Consider the following 12,755-nt stretch of genomic DNA (forward strand, 5'->3'; position numbering starts at 1 on the left):
CACCCTATATATATATATATATATATATATATATATATATATATATATAGGGAGTGGATCATGTAGATCCCCTACCCTTAGGTAGTATATAGATCCAAATGAGAACCACATATTCTCTTCATATGGAGCACTAAGGGAGTGACACGTGGCAGATGGCTTCCAAGGCAAAATTTGCATAGGGGTAAATTGAAAAAAAAAAAATGAATATTAAAACAAAAACAAAAACAAAACCAAAAAAATGACTTTTTTTTTTACTTTTCTTTTAGATTTCTGCAACTGACACATTTTCATGCATATTATTACACAGAACCCTGCATTATTTTTTCTGATTTTATAATATGCATTGTTTTGATTTACAATATGCATGGTTCATTCTTCTGTTTGGGGTGGGGTGGTGAAAAATATCATGCATATTATATCAACGAACCATGCACATTACAAAATAGAAAAATGCAAATCACAAAACTAAACCATGCATCTTATGTTAATGAAGCCTGCGAAAAAATAAATTTTCGACAAAAAAAAAACAATTAAAAAACAATTTGAAAAAATTTAAAAAAATTATATAAAAAAAATGATGGCGGTGGTGGTGGTGGTGGGAGGGGGGGAGGGGGGTTGCGGGTGGGGAGTTGGGGGCGAGAAATACCATCTATATTGTGTCAGTAAACCCTACATGCTAAATTGAAAAATGCATATTATAAAATAGAACCATGTATCTGGTGTTAAGCGTGCAAAAAAATGAATTTTTCGATAATTTTTTTTTAAAAAAAGTGGTGGGGGCTGGTGGTGGCGGTTGGGGCTAGGTAGGGGTGGGACGGTAAAAAGCATTTTGTGTGTAAAGTTATGCATGTTTCTGTATAATATTATGCATGGAAAATATGTCAGTTTTTTTAAATGAATAAATATAAAAATTAAAAATAATACGTCCATCTGTCCCTAAATAAGTTTCCTTCTTTGAGGACTGCCAGTGGTTTAAGAAAAAATGGTAGTGTATTGCTAGGGAGAAAAAATATGTTATAATTCGATTGAGAGTGTGAAAAGGTGAAAAAGTGTTAAATTAAGTTTGGGAGTGGTGAAAAAGTGAACAAGTAAAAATAAATAAAGTATTATTACTTTATTAGTGGTGGGGTAGTTGTCCAAAAATGGAAAGAAAGAAAGAGGAACTTATTTGGGGGGACGTCCAAAAAAGGAAAAAAGATGAATTTATTTCAGGGACGGATGGAGTAATTTTTTTTTTTAATATTCAAAAATTATATTCCAATTTTATCCATGGGCAGATTTTGCCTTGAAAGGTCTTGAAAGCTCCTTGTCACGTGTCATTCTTTTAGTGCTGCACATGAAGAAAATGTGTGGTCCTTATTGGTTCTATACTCAGAGACGGACGCACGTTGTTTAGTATGGGGGCACGTGCCCCCACAACTTATTCCTCTTTTTAGTTACATATGTATATTTTTACAAATATCTCAATTACCAATTCTAATTCCAAACTAACTCGGTGCCCCCACTTTTTAATTGTAACTTTAATTGTAACTTTATTAATTTAATATGCATATATATAAAGGAACTCAATAGGGTATTAGGTTTGCATGGCAGTCAATAGCTACAACCCAACTTTTCAATTAGTGGTGCAGCTACCTTAAAAAAAATGGTAGAAACGAAAAAGCACGAGTTATATTAATTGGTTTATTTGCTTATAACACTAGCTCTTATTCTTTCGGTTGCCACTGTTATAGTTGAAAGAGTATTTTCTGCAATAAATATCATAAAGAATCGTCTACGCAATCGGATGAGAGATCAATAGATGAATGATAGTTTAATTGTATATATTGATAAAGAAATTTTTGATAATGTTAATAATGAGTCAATTATGCAAATATTTCTGTCAATGGAAACTCGTAGGTTCCAATTTTAATAGTAGTAATTTTTTTAACATATTATATGGAGTATATATATATATATGTATATATATATATATATATAATTATTTTGTGCCCCCGTACCAAAAAATTTCTGGATCCGTCCCTGTCTATACTTATATATACTACCTAAGGGAAGGGTTCTACCTGAACCCAATCCTATATAAATATATATATCATACGAATATTGAATCGAATATCATTGTTTTAATATTCGTATTTGAAAACTAGTCGAATAATTTCAAAGATGAATATCAAATTTCAAATTGAATATCGAATCGAGCAAAATTATTTGATTCATTTACAACATACTCCATGTGTTCCTCCTAAAATACACCTACATATATAATTGCCTTTGTCTGGTTCCAACACAAAGAGTAATACTTGCTACAGAATAGATAAAGAGTGTCTCCATGAAATTACCTCCAATTCTCAGAAAGAAGACTGATTTATCCTTAGGTATCCTTCTTCTCCTATAAATATCCTCACTGTGTTCATGCATAAAGGAATAAACACTCGACACTTTCACTCAAAACACTTAACTTCTCTCTAGTGTTCTTCTCCATCACAAAATCCTCAGTTACATTACTGACTTAAGCATCAAAGTCTTCTTGGAAAGCTACAAATTCTTGAAGGCATTTTAAAGACAGTCTAAATTCTTTGTTTAACTCGCTATCATCTTCGATCCATCCTCGTAAAGGTATTCATACAAAATCGTTGTAGATCTCCATCCAAACTTTATATAAACAAATATTTTTCAAATCAAACTGAACTCGATTGAGTTATAAACAAAAATTAAATTGAACTAGTTATTTTTAAAAGAAAAATCGATGAGAGAATAAAAATTGAACCAAAATAAGCTCTAGTTTCAATTTTTTAACTAAATTGATATTTTTTAAAAAAAATAACCGACTGAAATCGAATTGGATTGATTGATTCAATAGTTTTAAAAAAATCGGTTCGTTTTTTGTAAAAACCTGCGCATATTATACAATTCAAGCAAAATTGCCAAAAGAGCTTACGGCATAAAATCAGATTTAGTAACAATATGTCGGAGGTGGTCCGATCTCCATATAGTTTATGAATTATGATTGAGTTCATAGAATGATAATTATTCAATAAAAATTTCTCTCAAAAATAAAATCAAATAAAAACTCAATCCAAAGATAACAAGCATCAACCACGTCATTCTTTGTATTTCAACGGAATGATTAATATAGTGATATAATTAATATTATCCAACTATATTAATTATTAATAAAAGGTGATAACTTATTAAATTCTCCCATTCATTCTCTTGCGAATTCTGTGAAAGTAGGTCTACGTTGTCATGAACAAGAAATAATGAGTAAAATACTTCTTTTCTTTTCTTTTTCTTCAACATAACATCATTTAAAGGCAAAACACATCTTTAGGTCACTATATTATTATTTTTTTCAATAAATCTTTGTACAATTTTTTATCTCAATAGATTCTTATACTTCTATATAATTTGATTTCATTGTGTCATTTTCTAATGGAGCCAACGAAATTGTTAGTTTTTTCGTTAAATTAATGAGATGCCAAACATTTTTTATTAATTAAATTTTATATCATATACTACTAGTTAATTGGCAATATAAACCCTAATTACGAATGCAGTATCTCCCTTCTTCAAAAAAAATAAATATATAAAGAACTCATTGCCTCTACTAGCTCTCTCTCAGTCCATTCAATAACAATATGATCAGGGGCGTAGCCAGGCCCCCCCCCCCCCCCCCCCCCCCCGCCAATTTTTGATTTTTTTTATTTTATTTTATAATATGTCTAAAAATGTTGTTATTATTATTATTATATTTGTATTTTAGTAAAAAAATGTCTAAAATGTATTGAATGCCCAAAAAAAAAAATTTAGTAAATGTTTTGAACTATATTATCTATGAAAATGTTGTTATTATTATTATTATATTTATATTTTAGTAAAAAATGTCTAAAATGTATTGAATGCCCCCAAAAAAATTTTAGTAAATGTTTTGAACTATATTATCTATGAAAATGTTGTTATTATTATTATTATTATTATTATTATTATATTTGTATTTTAGTAAAAAATGTCTCAAATGTATTGAATGCCCCAAAAAAAATTTTAGTAAATATTTTGAACTATATTATCTATGAAAATGTTGTTATTATTATTATTATTATATTTGTATTCTAGTAAAAAATGTCTAAAATGTATTGAATGCCCCAAAAAAAATTTAGTAAATGTTTTGAACTATATTATCTATGAAAATGTTGTTATTATTATTATTATATTTGTATTCTAGTAAAAAATGTCTAAAATGTATTGAATGCCCCCCAAAAAAAATTTCCGGGGGCGAACCCCCGTAACAATTCAGCCCCCCCCCCCCCCCCCCCAAAAAAAAATCCTGGCTCCGCCACTGAATATGATGGCTGTATTCACTCTGACCATCTCCTTAATTAATTTATCCATCGTTGAAGAACAATTCTTTTGGATTTCTAGGGATATCATTAAACTCGTGTTACTAATTTTTTCTTGGTTGCATTGTTGGAAGAAAAGATCTGTGTCATACGTTAATACTCAATAGGGTGCAGAATTTGTGGTGTATGTATTAAGTTGGCTACTAAGATATGATATAAAATGTAGTTAATAAAAATACAGTTGACATGTCACTGAATTAACAGAAAAGCTTAAAGACCTGATAAAATCAAATATAGAAATATAAGATTGGGGGACCAAGTCCGGGTTACGAAGACACAAGCAATTAAGATTGATGGACGAGGACGAGAATCTTGAGTTAATATCGGCGGAAGCTGCAGTGCAGCCCCGTTGGAAGCAATGAATTGTTTAGCTTAGAACGCGAGAGAATTGGGAAATCCAAATGCATTCCATGAATTCCGGTGTCTTATCAGCAAATTTTTCTCGGGTCTTGTTTTCTTCAAATGCACAAGATGGAAAACGTTGTGGTTGATGCGAAGGGACAAAGTGGAGTTTGTTTTTGATGTGGACTTGTGGAGGCAACCAGTTGATGTTATGGATATCGTACAAGATGATATTACGTAATATAATTTCTAGCTTTTCGTCTAAAAAAATAGCAATATAAGGATCTATTAAAATAAAATATTGTATAAAGATCTATTGGGAAAAAAAAAGTATAGAAACCTATGAATGTGTTTTGCCTTATTTAAACAGTCACATAAAAAGAAAAACTAGCAGCGTAAAAACAGCTTAATTAACAGCCAATATCACCAAATCTACATATTAAACATGACTATTTCATTATGAGACGGATCAAGATCCAGATCTAAATCAATATTGAATAACTTATGTAGTTACTTATTCAAATAGATATAGTCTATGTTTTGGGTTTTGGTAAATATTGACAAAGTCCATGCGTACTTGAAGCTGAAAATTGTAATACTAAGAATCAGCATTAGAGATAAAAGGTGGAAACATAACTTTTATTAAGGAACAAAAGGTGCAAAAATATGTAGCTGTGGTACACAAGGAAGCAAGAAGATGATGCATTTATTTCAAAATTAGTGTACAACAATTCAAATGCAATTCAATGTTTACCTGAGGTTGATCTCTCAAGCAGCAAATCTTCCGGCGACCGATCGTAACGGTCGCATTCCTTCGGAGGCTCGCTCTTGCTTCTCCCGTTGCCCTTTGCAGGCTGCACTTCTCTCCCACTCTCGCTCTCGCCTTTGTGCAAACTCTGTTCCTTGGGTGTCTTCGGAACTTCATAGAGCGTTACACTGCCACCTCCGTTGTTCAGGACCATCTCCTCTTGATTCGTTTCTTGAGCCACAAGGGGTTCGAGTATCTCAATCACTTGACTCATCACGGGCCGCCCTTTCGGGTTTTGACTCAGGCACTGATATGCTAGATTGGCCACCTTCATAAGAATTCTTCCCGAGTATTGTCCCTCGATTCTCGGATCCAGTATTCTCGCGAGCTTCTTGCTGTGGTTTAGTAGGGGCCGGGCCCACTCAACGAGATTGTGCTCTCTGCTCGGCCTGCTCTTGTCCATTGCTCGCCGACCAATCAGCATCTCCAGCAAAACTACTCCAAAGCCGTAAACATCGCTTCTTGCTGTCAAATGTCCTGAACCAGTCCATGATAAAGTAACTCCATTAGGGGGCGTTTTACTTTGGATGATAGATTAGATTCACAATAGATAAAGATTGAGCATATTAAGGATTACATGATCAAACAAGTTCAGAATTTGTTCGATCCATCAAAGTATGTAGCCATCAACATCGGACACAAATTAAACTGCAAAGTAAAGCCATTGGTTTGGTAAAACAACACGATCATACATAAACAGTTGTTATGGAAAAATTGGTTAGACCTGGAACAATGCACGATGCGACAGTGAGACATTGCTAAGACCCAAAAATGGAAGCTTTTATGATGATGGAGGAAAGCCAAACATCCAATAAAGAACATATACAGTGAAAAAGAAACAGCATATTCACTTTCTCAGGTAGGCTGCCAAAAGTTCAAGAAAGTAGTGGTATGAGACGATATGAAAATAGTCATGCAATGTTGCCATCTCATTTTCAAGGAAAGAGAAGATCGGTTGAGTATAATGCCAAAAGATTGTGCCATAAACATCTTGGACATTTGATAGATACAGTACAAGTCTGCTATTGTAGGACTCACCAGTCATGACATACTCGGGAGCAGCATAACCGTACGTGCCCATAACCCGTGTTGACACATGCGTTTGATCACCAGTGGGGCCAACCCTTGCCAGTCCAAAATCAGAAAGTTTTGCATTAAAATCCTGCAGATTGTTTTCTTGAAGTTTAGTGTAAACTATAACAAAAATAAACAAAATTGCATAACCAAAGGAGAATTACGAACAAATAGAATTACGATGTAGCTTTTCAGTTTAATCAAGCATCATTTTTGTTCAGTCCAGAAATATTGAAAAAAATTCATTCATAATTTGAGTTCAACATAAGAATGTGACTGACCATATCAAGCAAAATGTTTGATGTCTTAAAATCCCTGTAAATAATGGGCTTCTCCACTGCATGAAGAAACGCAAGCCCTTTTGCAGCATCCAGAGCAATTTTCAATCTTTTTTGCCATGTTAAAGTGGCACGAACTCCTACAAGAAAAAACATTAAAAGAAAGACCAGAATGCATGAATGGGGTAAAAAATGGAAAAACCAGTCACATGTTCATTCCTAAATCCTAATCACATGATTGGTAAAATTTAACTTAAAAATCATCATTAGGATTAGCCATTCCTTCAGTCCCTTGTGATATTATTCCTAACCAATTATGAAAGCGTATAAATATTTCATTTGGTGTTATTATTATGATCCTCATCTATTATTAATATTGAAATTTTATACATTTGAAAAAAATGTTGATTTATTGACTTGGCTAAAAACTAAGAATAGTAATATATTTTTGTTTCTATATTCATAAAAGAATTATAGTAAGAATAAATCAAAATAAATTCTAGGCATAAATATGCTTTCAGAAATTTTGAAGATATAAGAAATGAGTTCGCATCGAACATAATCCATAACTTGACATGAAAATAAGAATGATGAAATTAGGAAAACCTTATACAATGAAATATTAAGACATAATGGTTTTCATGTTTTGCTGAGAGAAATACCCTCTAGAAAGATATGCTGAATTCATTTCAATATCAAAGTTTATAATAATTAATTTTAGATTATTTTAACTCAATAAACTTTTAATTAAACAAAATCAGCTTAAACAGATGGATATAAAATTATAAATATAATAAGATGATGAGACTTCATCGTCATTATTCTTATAAATATCCTCGTAAGTGTAACATGTCAAATCTAATCAACTTACAAACTAATATAACAATATACTTAGTTTGACGATTAAATATTTTTGACAATCAGAAAATTGAGAAATGAAATCACTATTCCGATCCTCTTTATTCCTTAGAACTGTCCTTCCTAAGTAAAACAACTGATTAACGACGAAATCTATGAGAAATTGTTCTTTTGATTGAATATACCAAGCACTAAATCATCATGTTTCTATCTCCCTTTATTCAACTTCATTCCATTCCAAATTTCATTCAATTCCTTTGTAATTTCATTTCTTTATACCAATCTCCTCCTAGAAGGTTCAAATTGAAAGAGGGGGCCAAGTAATTAGTTCGCAGAAGAAAAATCAATTTCTTTGGAAAGTAAAATGATCAGATAAATCAGATCGTGAAGGCAAAATGGTCTACACACCTAAAGCAACAATCACAAACATCATATTGTTATAGCATCCATTCACGGTTGTTTAATACAAGTGAATCTTTTGGTAAATTACAAACAATAAGTCAGTCTTCTATCCCATAAAACTTGTACTCCCTCCGTCCCCCAATTTCATGCCCCTTTGAGAATGACGGGTTTTAATAAAATGTTTGAGTGTTGTGAATGGAATAAGGGTCCCACCTTTACGCGAGTGTTAAAGTGATTAAAATATAGTAAGGGTCCCACTTTTTATGGGATTGTGGTGAATAATCTAAAAATAGAAAGGGGCATGGAATTGGGGGACGGACTAAAATGGCAAAAGGGGCATGAAATTGGGGGACGGAGGGATTTACTTAAGATGCAGACAGATCAGGTGGATATTCACTGGCTAACATACGTTACTTGTCACAAGAAACTCAGCTAAAGCAAATAATATGATGCTAATATTCCCTCACAAATATTCTCAACAACATGCATAGAGAACTAAGAGAAGTGTTCGGTTTTTGCTACTCACTTAAGAAAAGGTGTTTCTCCAAGCTCCCAGATGCCATATATTCATAGACCAACAGCCTATGGTCACCCTCGCAGCAGTAGCCAATTAATTTCACCAGATTAGGGTGTCGCAGTTGCCCTAGATAATTAACTTCTGCCTGCAAGTGAACACTTCATGGTGAGACCGTCTCTGCATTTGAAGACCTTCATAATTTTCAGCACATAGTAAATAAAAGAATTAGCTCAGATAACTTTTCCACATAGAGTAAGCATAAAGCTTATAAAGCAAGAACATAAGAACAATAAGTTTATCACTTTGAGCAATATCATATAGATACATACTCATATATATTGTATACATATGTAACTTTAACTAATACTTTAACGTATAATGGACGACAGGTAATAGGAAAGATTTCCAGAGCAAAGGCACATCACCAAGTCAAACATTAGTGTGTTTCTAACCATTGGCTTTTGCTAAGTTTCTAACCAATTCGTTTCTTCACTGTCATTAGAAATGAACATAACAAAGCTCACAGAGCAAACAACTTAGGTGAAGGAAAAGAGACAGGGAAGAGACGTCAACTTTTATCAAGCATTTTGAATGAATGAACATTTTGAACTAATACAATGGTAAAATAACAGTAGAAATTAGTGAGGCGCAACCATCGAAAAGAGAATAACGTGGAAGTTTGTGAGGCCTCAATCTTCCAGCCGACAAAGGCCCAGGTAGTGCATGCTGCAACTATTACAAGGCTTATAGTTTAGTTCCATCTGGTAAAAAATGGAGCATGAAATTCAATAAATGTGCATCTATCCTATTCCATCCAAAGTCGACAATAACTAGAAAGCATGGGGGTGGCACACAAAAAAAGATGTAAGTCCTGCTTTTTCCAGAAAAGGGCAAGGGGAGAAGTCATCTGTTTGAAAGTAAATTGCTTCATCCTCCTCTTTCATGATAGTTTCACAATAATACCCTGATAGCAAATGCATATTACAGTGCAAGTCTGACTAAACAATTTACTAGTTCACTAGTCCTACCGACAAAGAAGCCTTCTTGCTCTCTCTCTCTCTCTCTCTCAGGCAATAGGAGGGAGTAAAGGAAAAAGTTTGTCGCCTAACTCTAGAGTGTAAATCCATGCCAGCTTGTGAAAGTAAACAAATGGGTAAATTCTCAAAGTTTTTTCCAGTTGTTAAGTTACAATCAAGTGACATTGAATTACCAGCCATTCTCTGTCCCCTTGTAGGCCTTCGGGATCAAGCTCTTTAATGGCAACTTGAGTCATCTTATAGCCTGGGCGCAAGTTATCATCTACGACACCTTTATAGACAATACCAAAGCCACCCTCACCAAGAACTTGATCTGGCCGGAAGTGCTTGGTCGCCAACTTCATCTCCTCATACGTGAAGATATCAAGATCTCCATTCCCAGGATTTTGACGTAGATCTTTCACATTTTTTGGAATTATCACAACACCATTCGAACCTACAGAGCCCCCTTTGGAATCTGTAGGAGCATCTAATAATGTTAAACAAGAGAAATAAGCACATTCGTGGAAACTAAAGTCATGATAATAATGGTTTTTAGAAAGAGATAACAACAAATTTTTCATGAAAGAGATTGAATCCATCGACTCTACATAGTAACTCCAAGAACGTTAAACATCTACTTTTCGATTTCTACGTTTCATTTCATCAGTTCAATTTACCACCATTGGCCACACATGTTTCAAATAACAAACCAAAATTAAGGTTCAATTGCACATTTGCTGGCGACTAGACATGATGTCATCCTCATTTTCCAATATGGAAACCTCCGAATCTTCGATTCGATACACGCAAACTAACTGAACTACAAAGCAAATCATACACAAATTCTCTCTCTCTCTCCAAGAAAAAAGTAAGCATTTTTCTACACATGATGAGACAGAACGCGAACTGAAAACCCAAAAAAAAAAAAACAAAGAAAAAAACAGAAAAAAAAATGTAACGAACTACTAAGATACCGTAAGAGAAATTCAAGAACCTGTTCTGTTACTTGAATGCTTGTTCCGCGATTGCGGGTGCTCGTCGTCTTCAACGCTGAAACAAGAACCCATTTTACCTCGGACCAACTACACAAGATTCACATTTTAACTTCCACCATTTTCACACCGGATTCAACGCAAAGATTGGATCTTTTTTCCCTTCTCTATATCGGTAGTAATCTCAACCCATTTTTAGGAAGAACAAAAATAATACTAGTAATAAATAAAAAACCAACCCGTAGATCAAAAGCCCAAATGAGACGGCTGCAAATTGAATCTACTAATCAGGAAGAGAGGGTTGAAAAATGAAACGAGCAGTTGCATAAAAATTATCAATGAGATGAGTAAGAGCAAGTAGGCGGGGCTTACTGGTTGTTTTACTAGCGGACTTGGTGATATTTTTTATTGTAACGATCTTTTGTTTTCCGGAATTTGCAATGCATAGTCAAATAATGATTTTTTTTTAAAAGAAATTTGTATAACCAAACAAGATGGCTGGCCCCTCGTGGCCTACCGAGTACCAAAGCTTGTTGTTTAACCATAATTGCCCTTCTTCCTTATTTTCTTTTGTTTAGATTCGATTAAATATATTTTTAATTTAAATTCCGATCGAATTGATCGGTTCGATCAATATAATCGTGAATCGGTCAATTGCAACTGACGTGAACCCGACCCGTTCAATGATCGGATTCTGTAAAAAAAGCAAATTTCAAAAAATTCAAGATGATCTTCAAAACTGTATCTCATGTTAATGTTATTATGTTCGTCCACCTTATCAACTCAGGGCATGTACAACCGGGTTTGTTGGGCGGGTTTGAGCAGCACTCCAAGGAGGCCCTTCGCATTGGCAAGCTCCCAGGCTCGATGGCGACCGCAATTTTAAGAGCCCGGCTCGAGGGTGAAAAGAAAAATTGCGTACACTGCAAGTGCTCCTTAAAAGATATATTAAAATAATAATTTTAATTTTAATTAAATATAACTTCTTTTTTTTATAGTGCACTTCACATTGTAAAGAAACTTACACCCTTTAATGTGAGATTCAATGCAAAAACAAATTAATGTAACTTCTCTTTTTGTAGTGCATTGCACATTGTAGAAAGCCTACACTCTATGATGTGGAACTCAAAGTGTATGTTTTCAAATAGTTTTAATTGTGACTTTCAATTTCTAATTTTTTTTCTATTATAATTATCGTAACTTTCAATTTCTATTTGTTTAATTATTATAATTTCTTATTTTAAATTTAATTAAATTTTGATTTTAAATTCGATGTTTATTTTATTTAGAAATCAATTTTTTAAAAATGAGATGAAAAAATTATAGAGCCCCATTGTAGAGGGGGTGGATCTAAAGAGGGATCCACCTCTATAGAGTTCCCAAAGGTCTCTTCATTGTAGATGTTCACTCTTTCTCTATATCTCAACTTGTATTATGTACTCACTTTGTCTACGATATCGTTTTCACATTATGGACAGTACAAGTTTTAAGAAAAAATGGTAGATAGTGATAGTAATGGGTATTGGTGTGAATGCAGTTTGGGTCCCACTATAAATATGTGGAAAAAAATAAAGTATTATGTGGACCCTACTACTATAAATGAAAATGAAAATGATATTATGTACGGACCAAAATGGCAAAAGTGAAAACGATATCGTGGACGGATGGAATATAATTTTGTCGTGTTATGTTATACATCAAATCTAATCTTATAAAGACTTATACAGATAAGCCATTGAGTGGACTTGAGTATAGAGGCGGACAATCATCAGGACCAGAAGACAAATGGACCAGTTAAAGTAGTGACGTCCAGGACTAACCGGAACCGGGTGAATCGGTCCAAAACCAACTGTAGTCAACGGTTCGAGCCCCAAATGGTTGACCACGAGTCGGACCGGAATCGTGAAACACCAGTCCAGTTCTGAGCCCGAAAATATGGAATCAAAAACCGACGGTTAACAATCAGGCTGAAACCGCCTATACAAAATCGACAATTTTTCAATTTTTAAATTTTTTTTCTATTTTTTTAAAATTCAAAGCATGCATCCCTGCAAACTTAGAAACACAT

At 33.6% G+C, this 12,755-nt stretch overlaps 1 protein-coding gene across 2 annotated transcripts; it reads right to left on the minus strand.

The window, feature by feature from the left end:
• Positions 1 to 5,350: 5,350 nt before the first annotated feature.
• On the minus strand, positions 5,351 to 11,139 carry LOC131021394 (probable serine/threonine-protein kinase PBL17). 2 transcript variants are annotated; one of them, XM_057950579.1, is made up of 7 exons: positions 11,060 to 11,139; positions 10,690 to 10,954; positions 9,887 to 10,170; positions 8,686 to 8,821; positions 6,903 to 7,039; positions 6,586 to 6,709; positions 5,351 to 6,024 (listed from the first exon to the last, which is right to left on the minus strand). In XM_057950579.1, exons 2-7 carry the CDS (start codon positions 10,760 to 10,762, stop codon positions 5,483 to 5,485), a joined length of 1,296 nt encoding a protein of 431 aa, XP_057806562.1. In that variant the 5' UTR covers positions 10,763 to 10,954; positions 11,060 to 11,139; the 3' UTR covers positions 5,351 to 5,482. The 2 variants fall into 2 exon arrangements, with proteins under 2 accessions (XP_057806562.1, XP_057806561.1); XM_057950578.1 differs by having other exon boundaries at positions 10,690 to 11,132.
• Between the last annotated feature and the right edge of the window lie 1,616 nt (positions 11,140 to 12,755).

This window comes from Salvia miltiorrhiza, chromosome 4, assembly GCF_028751815.1.
Source record: "Salvia miltiorrhiza cultivar Shanhuang (shh) chromosome 4, IMPLAD_Smil_shh, whole genome shotgun sequence".
Classification (NCBI taxonomy): domain Eukaryota; kingdom Viridiplantae; phylum Streptophyta; class Magnoliopsida; order Lamiales; family Lamiaceae; genus Salvia; species Salvia miltiorrhiza.